General features: G+C 36.9%; 1 protein-coding gene across 1 annotated transcript in view; it reads right to left on the bottom strand.

Moving 5' to 3' along the window:
* THSD7A (thrombospondin type 1 domain containing 7A) overlaps window positions 1-14,229 on the bottom strand; it is a 254,711-nt gene that overhangs the window by 48,188 nt on the left and 192,294 nt on the right. Inside the window, exons 10-13 of the mRNA XM_056484539.1 lie at window positions 10,891-11,125; window positions 7,810-7,925; window positions 5,552-5,684; window positions 3,544-3,647 (exon numbers count right to left, since the gene is read on the bottom strand). Coding sequence (XP_056340514.1) covers window positions 3,544-3,647; window positions 5,552-5,684; window positions 7,810-7,925; window positions 10,891-11,125 — 588 coding nt within the window. The remainder of the gene's footprint in view (window positions 1-3,543; window positions 3,648-5,551; window positions 5,685-7,809; window positions 7,926-10,890; window positions 11,126-14,229) is intronic.

Genomic DNA, 14,229 nt, shown 5'->3' with positions numbered 1-14,229 from the left:
CTAAACTTTATGATTCACCCAAATAGCTCTTTTGCCAAGAAGGACAAAATGTGATAAAAAAGCTGAAGAATGAAAGTGTAAATAGTAAAGCTGTGATATAAAGCAAGGCATGCATATGTTCTAGTTATTCAGACTCCTAAGATCAGACACCCAGCCAGTCATTTCTAATGATCTCTAACTTATAGTTTTTCCTTCAGATTTAATTATCTTCCTAACTAAAATATTAACAGTAGCAGACTATTTTGTTCAAAATAAACTGCTAATGAATGCATGGTCAGATGTGCCTTTTCCCTGGTGTACATTCCTATATTTTCTCATTTAACACATTTGCTGATACTCTGTGAGTTACAGTGTTTGTGTGTGGGCAATCAGATCAGAAATAGGAGAAGCTGATAGCAATGGAAACATCCCCTTGCACTGAAGAAGAGGAACTCAGAACCCTTTCCATACAGAAGGATGGAATTACTTGCTCTACTGAGTATCAACACAAAATTAAAGGGCATTGGAAACCAAAGGCAGAGATTACTTCTATAAGATTATTGTTTCACTTTGTCATCAAAAGCAGGTTGGCACTAACAGATGGATGCATGTGTGAGTTCTGTAATCATGAGCACCAGAAACTTGAAAGAGAACTCTTTCTCAACTGGAAAAGAAATGCTGGTATGTCAACAATTTTCACAGTATGGTCAATATTTGTACAGAATTCACCAACAAACAGCTGAAACAGTACTGATCAAAATACCTGTATTACAGTTGCAATCATAAATGCAGCACCAGAATGTTATACCAAATGGATTTCATGTTTCAGTGCTTAGCATTTTGTGATTTTGGGGTGGTTAAAAGGAGTTGCTCAGACTTTTCTGTATCTACATCACAAAATAGCCATTAAAGAAATTATCTATAGTACAGAATTTTTTAGTGACACATTATTATGCAAAGTTTTCCACAGCCTGTGGAACTTTATTTTGGAGTAGCCAAATGTGCAGGAGGGAGCCAAAAATTAACTTCAGAAAATGATGAAATCTTTCTAATACTGTCCAGGGCAGAGCTCAGTCAGGCAGATGTTTACTTTCAGGTCAGCCTCCCTTCAGTGAGCACATTGCATGAAATCAACTCTTGTGCAGGGGGTCACACAAAATAATGTGTATCACTAAAAATTCACACATGCTATTTTGATGGCAGAATTTGAAAGGTAAGAGGGGATAGGGAATCTGTTGATGCCCTTTGTAGGAGACAAATTATATTATCACATAAAAAACACACTATTTGTGTTCAAAATGCAATTTTTTGTGGTGTGAAGAAAAAACTCTAGAATTAGAGAAGACTGTTTTCCAAAGTGAAATTTACTTTTGTGCAAAAAATTCAACTTATACTTCCAAGTCATATTCATTGTAAAGGGAAAATATATTACTTGTGTTATCTAAGAAAAAGCTGCACTATTGTGTTTAGCTCCCACAGATTATCTGTTTACATTACTGAGTACAAAAATAAAAGATATGATCAACACACTGTGAGGCATTACAACAGTGAGACATGATACATAACAGACCTGAGCTGTAAACTTGCATTTGATGTTAATTTACATCACTTACATAAACAGGAAAAATATTGGACAAAACCCCCTCTGTCTTTAATGCCTATAATTTTCACCACTGCAACAGCCTAAACAATATTTAAATTCATATTTTGATATCTGGACTGAGATACAAATAAACTTTCATTTTCCAGCTTGAATAATATGCTCTGTGAATTCTACAATGGAATTTATACATGGGATAGATCTGACAAAAAGCAGTAGTAAACAAAAAATCTTCCTTTCTAACAGTTGATCTCAGAAACATTCAAAGAATTCTATCAAAAACACTGGCTTTCTTCAGGCTTAGCTACTCCAGGGGTTCCTAATTAAGGATTACTCATCCTACCACTTGACCATATTACACTAGAGAGCTACTTCCATTTTATCTGCTTGTGGGAACAAGATTACTGCTTGAATACATCATCTTTCACAAGATCAAACTCTGTGTACTGCCAAAGGGATATTCTGCCACTCTGTTTTGAAAACTACATGGTCATTAATTTCAAAATAATGTATTATTTTATATACCTGTGCCCTGTATATGATTGGAATTACATTTAAGAAAATAAAAAGATACTCTCATGACACAAAAGAATAATAAAATCCAATCTGCATGCACTATTATTAACTATCTTTTTTTATTAACTCACTTTGAAACAAAGTCAAGAGATTTAGGTACTACCATGCAAGCACAGAAGACAACACTTTCTACTGTCTGAATTCCTACCATCAAAGACAGAAATCTTATTTTCTCAGTGTGTAATCTGAATGTATCCTCCAGAGCTGCTAGAAATAGATTCCATTGTGATAGACCTTTGAAATAATTACCACAGCCAGAAGTCTTTTGTATTAGCAGGCAATGCCTTAAGGTTTCATTTTGTGGTAAGCTCTAAATTGATCTCCTGTGACACTTTCTGAGTAAGTGGTAGGAGCTACTAGCTTAAGATTTACTCCATAACTTTTTAAGTATACCATGACCTCCTTTCATACTGCAAGGAAGTTAATGACCTGAACATTTCACTTCTGCAGTGTCCTTCCTCGGCAATGGCACAATCTGCTGAGCCAATAGTGCTTTAACAAATAGAAATCTGCACTCAGAAACAACAAAGGAGAAAAACCTTCCTGGAATTCAAGGTTGACCAGTAGTTCAAAGCAATTCAATTACTGTAACACAGTAAATAGGAATTGCACTTATTTTCCTATTGAATGTATTCAATGCACCTAAAAAGCCCTTATCCTGCCTATATTTAACAGAGTCACACATATATAATTCTGTTAAAACCACAAAATTCTCTATGAAGACAGGCAACAGCAAAGCTGGATTTGGATGCAAAAATTATTTGCTGTTTAATGGAAATGGTGTAAAAATATCTGGATCATTGGGCTCAAAGGGTCAGTGGCTTAGAAGTCTAACCAGCAGCTGGTTAAGGTTGTTACACCTCAGTGGTTAATTCCAGGCACTGTTCTGTTTAGTCACTTTAACAACCTGCACAGAAGGCATGCTCAGCAAGTTTGAGGACAATGGCAGTTTGAGCAGTCAGTATCTACTGGAAGGACTGCCATTCAAAGGACCTTGACAGCCTGGAGAATGGGGCTGGACTGAACTTTAACAGTGTAAATGCAAAGTCTTGCATCTCTCGTGCTCCCACTGCTCTCTTTAACTCAATTTGAGAATATTGAGAAGAAATAGCCAAAACGTTCTCAGAAGCACACAGTGAAAGGATAAGGGGTCACACACACACATTGCATCAGGGAGCAAGTTCCAGAGGAAGCTCTAGGATCTCCACACTGGCAGGCTCCAAACAAACTGAGACATCGCCCTGAGCACTTTCAGTATTTTCCTCTGCTGATGCACATAAGGAGGATTAAATTAATATTAAGTTACAAGGACTAAAATGTAAGGCATTTCCCACACCAGTGCACCTACAGATTTCTGAGGAATAAATGACAGAAACAAAGGGTCTCACCTCTTGCTTGTAGTCCAGGCCCACAAGTCTCCTGTGCTCCTGGACTGTCCTGGCGCACGTACCATGGTACCAGCTGGCACCTGCGCCACTTGTGTGTCTTCCACCTGAAAGGAGAGGGGAAGCAACCCATCTCAACCTTGTACCCATCAAACCCCAGGCAGCACAAGTGCTAGATAAACCACCATAAACTGTTGCTTATTTTTCCTAACTGGTCACAGGCAATTCACAAAAGAACCAGTAACAAGACCACAAACTTATCTCTATTCTGTTAACATTTTTTCTTCTTTTAGGATGAGGCCACTGAGAACACATGGAAAAAAGGAGGAAGCAAAGGTAGAAAGAAAAAAGGAGAAATGAGAAATAGAAAGGAAAGGTAGCTGCAAGAAACTATTTGGACTTTGGGATTGAGTGATTGCAAGGGTGCCTCAGGAAATTCCTGAGATTTTGGGATACTCAGTGGCAATACCTTAGAAATGGGCAACCAGCCAAGAAAACCAATGCAAAAGGTCCACCATATCAAAAATAAAACTCAAACAAAAATAAAACACAAACAAACTTGCAAAAAAACATCAATAACAAATGCAATATTGCAGTGCTTAAACTATTAATCACTAATAGAAACTGCTATGAAACTTTTACAAAGTTCCCTGCTAATGCTGCAGCCCTTAAATATAATAAATCCAGGCAAATCTGTTTGTTGTCACAACTCTAAAATAATCCACAGCTGTCCACAGCTCCAACCATCAGCAGTTTGCATGTTTCAAACTATCTCAATGGTTTTGCACCAGTTTCATTGCAACCTGCCTCTATGGGACAGCAACTAAGGCATGAGCCAGCTGAGTGTGTGAGTCCATCTGTCACAGCATGTGTGCAGGTCAGAAAGATGCTAAAGGAAATACATGGAACATGTGTTTAGTATTAGTTCATGTCATGAAATATAAATGACCTCATCTACCACTCTCTAGCAACTCTTTTTTTCTTAATGCTCAGCACGTTACCATGCAGATCAGATATTGAAGATATTAAAGAGATGGGGAGCAGCCAGCATTTTAAAAGATAAAACTCTGGCTCTATATTTTAACTGTAGAAAGTTGCTGAGCTCTACTTCTGATGTTTAAAGTACTGATTTTGGTAGCTTCCAAATGCCCTTTTCAATATTTTTATATCTTTTATTTGCATAGACTGTGATCTCCTAATGAATTTGCAACGCTAATTCTTATGAGATGATGAAAGCAGTATATTTCTTTAATCTCAATTTCTTTTTATTAAACTAAGCTTGAATTCTATTTGTACCTCTGCAACTGATAGTAGTTTCATGGGAATTATTATTCATAAAACAAACAATTTTTTTTTATTATTTTGTCAAGTAAATCTAACTAACGACATCAGAATTTTCTAAACTTTGTCTCCATCAGCAACAAATCTTGTTGTATGTCTAGACCTTCCCACACACTCAGATAGATATTACAGAACTACCCAAGCATTTTCCTAAGCAAAAATGGTTCCACCTTCTGGAATAGTCCTCAACATTCTGTGGTGAAGATCAGGGCAATGCAGAGGACACAGGGCATGAGGGGGATATCTTCAGCTCTGGACGGTCTCAGGGCTTACAGAGACAGAAAAATAAAGGATATGATAGACTGAACTGGGCACCAGAACTCAGCTCTCCTAAACATGTAAGCTTCCAGTTCAGCACTTTGGATATTTTAGAAGATTTGTTTTGCATATTTAGAATGTCAAAATAGTTTCTAGGAAAAATTTATTCTGGAAAATAATTCTTAGTTGTTGCAATGTTCTTTCCAAGGAACTGGAACAAGATGAACCAGTGATTCCCTATGGGCCCAACTGAGTCTACATATCTGTTGTGAAACTTTGATTCAGATCCTATTTTTCTAAATAGCACGTTAGAAAAACAACTACTGCTAAGCAATGGAATTCAGCAAGCTCCAGAGGTAGTACAAGTTTAAAAATCACATCTGAGCTGTTTCTGGTTGGTTGTCTCACATACCTGTAGTTGTGACAGACAGGAGGAGCTTCACATTCCCTTTCCTCAAAGAGGGAGTCTGGGCACTCCCTCCCTCCGTTGGCAGGGAGCTGGATGATGACTCGGTGACGGGACTGCTTCCTTACCGTGACTCCCCCTGCAAAGAGTGCAACAGCTGCTTTCTGCTAATGCTACCTAGGCCTGGAACTAATTAGGGTGAAAACAAGCTTTTTGAACCAACTGCCATAATACTGACGTGCTATTTTGCCCATAAGCAGAAAAAAAATGAATCCTAATTGAAAAAACACTTCAATTTCAGCTCAAGGCCAGGAAGCAGAACTAAACAGAAAGCAATACCAGCAATACTGAACAAATGAACAGACAGATGAAATGAATAAACAATTCAAGAGAACAAAAATTAAACCAGCTCACTTTGCTGCTACACTTCACAGTTTGAAGGTGTAAGCTTGCCCTAATCATTTGCATGTAAAACCAGAAACAGAAATTCCACTCTAAAATTCCTTTACAGTTTGCAGTTTTTAATTATTATAGTCATCCATTATTAATGATAAACAGTAAATAATTCCTGTAGGAATTTTGATTTCAGTCATCTTCAGGTATCGGCTCTTCAGGCAGAAAATGAAGAGAAAAGCTACAGATCTGTATTAGTTCCACAGCAATGCCCATGTTAGGTAAAAATCTTGGAGGGTTTTTATTTCATTTTCACGGAGAGCAGTAGAGCAGACATTTGGCTGACTGGGCTGATAGCAGCTTTGGGTGGGTTATGACAGCAGCTGCAGCTTGTCTGATCACAGAGGCGTGCTGGAGCTCGGCCAAGCAATTGCAATTAGGAGAGAGCAGTCGGAGAATCCCGGCGGTGGCTCTCCAGCACCTGGCCACCCTTCAGCACCGAGCAAACCCTGCACTCCCCTGTCAAACAGCTCCAGGAGATGCCAGGAGCTGGCACAAGGGGCAAGACAGACGTGCAGCCCAGCAAAGCTGCTGACCTGCGTGCTGGCACAAATGGGTAAACCCCGTGAAATAAAAAGTGGTTTTTGTAGAATAGACAGAACACCTGTAGTTCACAAATATACTGTTTATAGAAGCCTGCACAATCGTTTGTGGTAAATACCCATGAAGATATGCTCATTGCATTGAGAACTTGCTTAAAAGCCACAGAAATAGGAACAGAAAAGGATGGCATTTTCACCCAGTTTGATCTCCAACAAAAATATTTCAGAAAGAACAATTAATGCTGCTGTAAAATAACACATATATAAAAATGAATATCTATTTCATAGATTCAGATTTAATGAATTCAGTTCCCTGCTCTTTTTCAAAGTTTATGAATTTGGTCTTTCTAACTTCTTTTTTCATTTGTTAGAATGCACTTGTGTCCTTTACCAAGCATGAAGAATTGGCCGTGACAGCCCAAATCAGTATGTTTGATGCAACTGTATCTTTTACATTCTGACAATGTGGTAGCTGTGAGTAATCACCATGTCCCACACAGGGATTAGCACCCTGTGGAACAGGGAGTATTACAGAGCCTGTCCGTAACAGTACATATTAGAAAAATGCATAATGTTAAGCTTAAGAAGACAAAAAGAGCATAAAATGTGGCTAATGCTAAGCCTGTCATCACGCTAACTTCATGTGTGATTTCAACATAATAAAAATTCAGGGGAGACCCGCACTCTTAAAGCACTTTTAAGGAGCTTTGCCAAATGTATTAAAATGGTGTTGGATTTTATGTTTAAATCAGACCATTCACATTGTTGTAAATTCTGTTGATTTTTATTAACTCTCCTTCAATTTTCCTTGGAGTAGAAGCAGCCAGACAAAATTATATACAACTGCGTATCTACTTAGCTACATACTTATCTTCTGGTATATAAAGACTCAGGTTTTTCTGATGAGCAAACAGCATAAACTTAGGTATTTCCATACCCAAAATCATTGTATAAGTACTGATGTTAAGATGATAAGCTGATGATAAGAGCTATGTGTCTACCCTGTAACTAGTTATCTCTTTATCAGTGTAAGATGCAAATGGGAGTTTGTAACATTAGGCAAAATGTGGGAAAAAAAAATACAAACAGATGCATACAGAAAATGGATAGAAATAACTGTTCTTTTCAGCAAAATCTCTATGTCCCCCCTGCAGCAGCTGTACCAGGTATTACACATCCTCTGTCAGAGAGATGTGCCAGAAGTGACTTCTAGTCTGACTCCCCATTTTTTATATTCTTAAAATTTAGTAGCATGCAATGGAAAATTACCTTCTTGACATGAAGAAGGACATGCTGTCCAGTCACTGAATGGAGTCACAATACAGTCCTTCCTACAGGGAAGCAGACAAGGTCTCACAGTTTCAGGTCGAAGGCTTTCAGGGCATCTAAGGAAAAAATTACCAAGAAGAATTATCAAATAAACAATCACTCTGCAATGAAGTAGTGAATTGTGTGAGGTACTGAATGCCTGCAGGCACATGAGGACAGTGCTTGTTGCCCAGAATTCACCAGGATGGAGCACAGATATGAAAAATAGTAGCAATTAAATGCATGTGGTGAAAGCAAGCCAAATCTGGTGTATTCTGCACCCCAGGATTTAAATAATCATCATCCCTCACTCACCGTGCTATACGCTGTGTTTTCAGGGTTATTTTCAAGCTTTCACATAATTATTAAGAAAATACATCTTATTTAGCTTAGTAAAATACATTTCCAGGTCTCATCACTTTATCATAAATTTAAACTCTGGAAGGAGGCATATTGAAAATAAATAACACTGCTAACCCAGGAACAAATAGGTATAAGCTGGCTGTGATTATGACAGAAACCAGAAAAGGATTTAAAACTGCCAGATCAATGAGACTGAGAAAGACTGTCAAAAGGCAGAAAACCTTACTTGTTTTAGGAAGAGGCTTGATCAGCATATAAAAAGGATTATTGGACTGCCACATATGGGACTCATTACCCAGGTCATTTTCCCCATTCTGTGGGGATTCTGTCTTTTTCATCAAGGAAAAACAACTCTATGCCCCAACACTTGTTTCAGAATAATACAAAAACTCTCACAGAAGTACTGAAGATATTTAAAATAATTTCAAAATTACTACTGCTCTAAAAACATACAGACTGTGGACTGTCTGAAGATTATGTAGAGATGTAAGAAAAACATCACATCCATATTTGGGAGCTTTTGGAATATTACAGAAAAACATTGCTATGACTAAATTTTCTTCTTTTCAGTGCTGGGCAACTGAAGAGAAGTGGGAGAGGCAAGTCTAATGGTAAACTGTCAGGAAAATCTAGTCTCCATGGTCAGCAAAGAACTCTGCCTGTGCAGTGTGAGTAGGACAAAAGCTGATTTGCAGCTTTATAGGAACACACTCCTCAACAATAATACTTGCTTGTGCATGCTTTCCATTAGCTGTCACTGCATTTTCCTGTCAATTCACATGTTCTTCTCAGGATATGATCAACTAACATGAACCAGCACCAATCCCTTGGTGCCCTCTTAAAATGGGATCTTGGCCCATTCTCTTTTTCCCTCTTCCACCAATGTAAAAAACCATGAAATAATATAGTTATAGAAACACAAATCTCCATCACCCCTCTGTAAGTTCTCTCTAAAATTTAAGTCAACTTGTGCCTCTGTTCTGTGTGATTCATAAAATCAGATTCTATAGGCAAGGGTGTATTTAGGTATGATCACATACACTTTAAAAAAACCTCTGCTACCAATCACATATATTGACGATGTTGTCAGAAATTTTCTTTAAGGTTAAAATAAAAAATGTTTCTGAAAAGCACTGAATGTTTGCTTGCTAATGGCTTTTCTTGCATTGACTTTTCCCTTTAAAAACAGGAGAAATTATAGGGCATACAAAGCAGTCTGAAATAGACACATTCACCATTTCACAGAGAGCTTCATCTTTCAGGAGTGCTAAACACTACAATTCCTCTTCAGATACTTAGGCAAGGCAATTAGTTCAATTAGAACACCATTTCTATGCTTTATATTGTTTGTGTTTACTATATATGGCTTAAAGCAAAGTATTGATTTTTTTTGCAGTCCTTACTCAAGGTCAAATTAAACAGAAAAGATACAAGCTGGAGTCTGTAACTTGTGAGGCAGATAAGGCCAATAATATTGATTGTATCATACCACAGTAATCCTTTTTATTAAGGAGAGTTTAAAACAAGGTTCCTATTTACATTTTCATGTTAAATGTCTGGGTCTTTAAAAATGATTTAGTGATTTTGATGTGACAATTTGAAGGAACAACCAAGACCTTTTCTCATTTCATATGATTCATTTTTGAAAGAATAAAACAGTCCTCCTTCCAGAATTTAATATCAAATCAAAGGCAGAGTAATTTACAGCATATTTAAAAAGGATGATAAATCATTAGAGGTTTGTGGGGTTTTTAATGCAAATATACCAAACAAAAGATAATTATATCACGACTAAATGGAACAGCAACTTAATACAGATACATAACAATTTAGATTACTGAATGCACAGATATTACTCTCTAAATTTCCATTTAAAGTAAATTAGACTTAAATCTACTGCAGAATAAAACAAATGGCAGGCATCAAGCAAATGTTTAGTGTGAAAATAGCTTCCTCATGAACTTTCTGAACGACCTCTGCAATCAGTTCTTAGAGTTTTGAATCTGTTCTGAGTGGGATATATTTACAGACTGCCAATCCTCACAAAGATATCAAATGCATTTTACTAGCAGCTAATCTGTATTTAACCCTGGTCACACGTTAAACTGTAAAACCTAATCATTGGGCCAAAGGAATAACTTTAAAAAACACATAAATGGGAAAAAAAAATCACAAAGTTTGTCAAGCTAATGTTCAAACAAATGTTTCAAATTAATGTCATGTCTGTTTCCACTATGCTACACCTCCTTGGTCTGGTTCTGAGAAATGCTTTACTGCATTTAGATTAATATCATTATTTTTGAGTGGAACTGCACTAATCCATATAGAGCACTGCTTGTTTGGAGGCAACACAAGGATCTTGGAAATGTTGCTGCTCTGCACGTCATACACATACTGTAAGCATTTTATTGTAGCCCAGCCTGATGGTGGCAAGAAGCCAACTGGATTTAGTCAGCAGAACCACCACTGTAAATACCACCCATTAAAATCCATAGTGACAAAGGTATTATCTAATCCTCTTGTTGGGCCAGTTTTGCACTTTTAGAAGATGAAATATACATCAAGTGTTCTCAAAGAAGAGACTCTTTTTGCCTTTGCAAGCAGTCATTGGTGACAAAAATGTAAAGCAGTAAAATCCAAACACAATTACAGCATGAAGACATTTTTAAAGCTCTTTACTTTTTTGGGCCTACTTGTCCCACGTTGACTCTGACACAGATGACCTTTCTTGTCTGCATGCCCACGGAGCAGGTGGCCTCCCCGTTCCAGCTGGCAGAGGAGTTGAACGCAGAGACAGAGGTGTCCTCGATGCACTGTCCCCAGGGGCCGGTCTGCCAGTGGTACACGGTGCACGAGTGCTCGTTGCAGCTGCGACTTTCCTGCAGGGCACTGCTGTTTGGGCACTGTGTTCCTCCTGGAACCAGAAAAGAGGGCAAAAGATCGTTCACTGCAATGGGTTTTCTATTTAAAAAAACACATACCACAAACCCACTTTGAAATTTTCTTAGTTATGGATTATCGGCTTGATTACATGAAAGAAGTGCTGTTCCTTTTTCCTCTTCTTCATATGCCAAATTTGGCAAATTTCAGCCAACGGGCCACACAGAACAAACTGTTCATGGACAGTATGTAAGTCTGTACCAAAAGGATAACAAAATAATCATAATTCTATAAAACACTAATGTGCTTGGAGTAATCTTCAGCCTTATTATTTCAGGGTTCTCTAGAAGAGACTGCACGAGATGACATAAGGACATATGAAGGCTCTAGGCAGAAGAAATGGTTAATTATTCTACTTATACATGTGTAAAGACCACTGTTTATGTCTAATTCACAGATCAATTAAAAAAGATGTTTGGAGCTCTTGTCCAGCTCCCAGTGGATGTTTATCCATTTCTGTAACCCAAAGAGGATGGCACAGCTGGCAATTCCAGGTGCAGATTAAGACAACAAAGCCTGCTGCACATTAAGATTAAAATGCAGTCAAGTATCAATGACTGTGAAGAACAGCTCAGATGATGCTGTCTTTGTTGTGTTTGGTTTCAGACAGTATGTTTGGTTTATTTTATTAAAGCACTTCAAACCCACTTTGGCCTCCAGTCCTGCAGGAGAAATGAAGAATGAAGTCCTTCCTACCAGAGTTGATCATAAGCTATTCAGTGCCCAGCCCTGTGAGCAGATCCATATCTGGTATTACTAGTCACACAGAACCTAAGTTTAAGATTCTGACCTACAAGGAACAATGGGACTCCTATCTCCAACAAATGGAAAGGCAGCAAAAATCTAAGCAATGTTTTGGCCTCTCCTAAAATACAAGAAAAGTAAGAAAGACAATTGAAAGAGGACATTTTTATTAGTTAATGCTGATGATCCACAGGACTTTTCTCTAAGGGCAAAAATGTATGCTAACACCAAATGCACATTGTAGAGCATATTTTTTTTTTATATCTCAACACTGAACTTCAGGTTGATTGTCTGCTTTACAGATATTCAGGATGGAAGGGGTTTTAAGCACTCATTGTTGAAATTAAACAAAAAAAAGGTAAATGTAATCAAAGAAACAATGGATACTTCAAATATTCCAGCACAAGAAAGCTAAGTAACCAGTATAAAAATATTTTATACCCCAAGTTGTTCTGCATGGTCTAGATATGCAGCAAACATGAGAAAATGTTCATTCCAATGAAAACACAAGGTAAAATCATCATTCTCAGTTTATTTCTCTAGGAATATTTTTAATTTCAGGCTTTTTTCCTAAAAATATTAACCAAGCAACAGGAAACATCATATTAGTTGAGATGTCATGCAACAGACTAGCTAATCTTAAATTTTGCAAAAGGGGATGAGAAAAACCTACAGATATGTGAACGTAATTAAAGAAAAACCCGAATTTTTTTTTTTTTTTTGGTTCAAAATAAATGTAACTCAAGTCTATCAGAATGGCTTAAAATATATGTCAATGTGCAGAGCATAAAAACAAAATGCTAGATGTATTTTCTTACAAAGGAAATAAAAACAAATGGTAAGATAAAATGATGGTTATGTAATAAGTTTAATAAAGTTATCTAATCATCATGCTTCAAGAAAAAAAAATCAGTTAACACCAGCAGATAGGAATATAAGCAAGTAAATTAGAAAAGTGAGTGTACTTTGAAGAGGAAAAAAACCACCTAGTAAAGTCACAAATAATTTGTCATAGAAGAGAAAATTGATCCATGTGAGGAGTCTAGACATGTTCCTCCATTAAAAGGTTTAAATAAGGAAAATTTAAGAGATATAGGCAAGGTTAATAAATTAAGTATTTCCATCTGATGTTAGCTCAAGAAAAAACACAAGGGAAATATTAATGAAATTCAAAAGTTAAAGGGGGTGTGTGTGGGAAAAAATACTTTCCCAGAATTGAACGCCACAGGCACCAGTTCCTAAGACATTTGAGAATAAAGTGATAACTTAGGTTCAGTTTTGACAGCTATGCAAGAATATATATTCAGGGAAAAAAATGAGATTGACATTGACTTGTAAATGAAAAACATTGGGGCATGAATGTCTGCAGCTCAGTGGGAATCCAGTTCTGCTCAGATTAAACCAGGAGTTAAAGAAAACATGCAAAGACTGAACAAAATGTGGAAATACTACTACTAAAATAAAAATCAATGTACCATTCTCTCCAGGAAAACAGCATTCTCTTGTGCTTCCTCAAATTTAACTAGGTACAGAATATGCAGAACGGGTTGGAAAACTGGCAGCTAGAGATGCCCTTTGCAACATCTGTGTAGGGGTAACAGCTTTATGAGCATATCCCCAGTAGAGGAGAGGTTTGACAGGAATATAAAACCTAATGAGTATCACAGAAAAAAAATAAAATAGACATTTGAATTCATCACAATATAGGAAAAAGGGACATACAATAATCAACACATCCTTTAATAATAAATGATCAGACGACAGTTGGCAGCACTAAAAATAACGATTTCAAGGATACAAAAACCTCAGGCTGAAGTGTTTAGATTTGGGTTTTTATTTGTAAGCAAAGTAGACTTGGAAGTGAAAGACTAGCTTTGCACATGGACTTGCACATTGCTCATAAAATAGCTGACAGAATTGTCATACACTTAGATTCCTTTTCTGCCTGATTTGGAGCTGCCAATGGGTAAAACACCTTGCTCTAGGATATTCAATATTATAAATCCTTTTTTTTGTGATATTGATTTGATAACTTTCAAATTTCAAAACATTAAACATTTTTTAAAGCATTTAGAATAATTTTAATTAATTAATCATTTTAATTAATCATTTTGATATCACTTGCTTTTGCAGATGCATATGGTTTTACAAATGCATTTCAAAACAGCTGGAATAATCTTAAAGTTTGAGAAAATGGATGTGACTGAAGAGCCTCTTGAATTTCAGTGAGTGAAATGGGTGTTACTAATTTCTTTACTGTAGGCATTCTCAGCTGCACTTCCTGAAGACAGAAAGTCAGAACCAAGACTGTTCCTGTTCTACAAATACTGATGT

The sequence above is a fragment of the Oenanthe melanoleuca genome, chromosome 2, assembly GCF_029582105.1.
Source record: "Oenanthe melanoleuca isolate GR-GAL-2019-014 chromosome 2, OMel1.0, whole genome shotgun sequence".
In the NCBI taxonomy this organism is placed as follows: domain Eukaryota; kingdom Metazoa; phylum Chordata; class Aves; order Passeriformes; family Muscicapidae; genus Oenanthe; species Oenanthe melanoleuca.
This window is presented reverse-complemented; position numbering and strand designations above follow the sequence as displayed.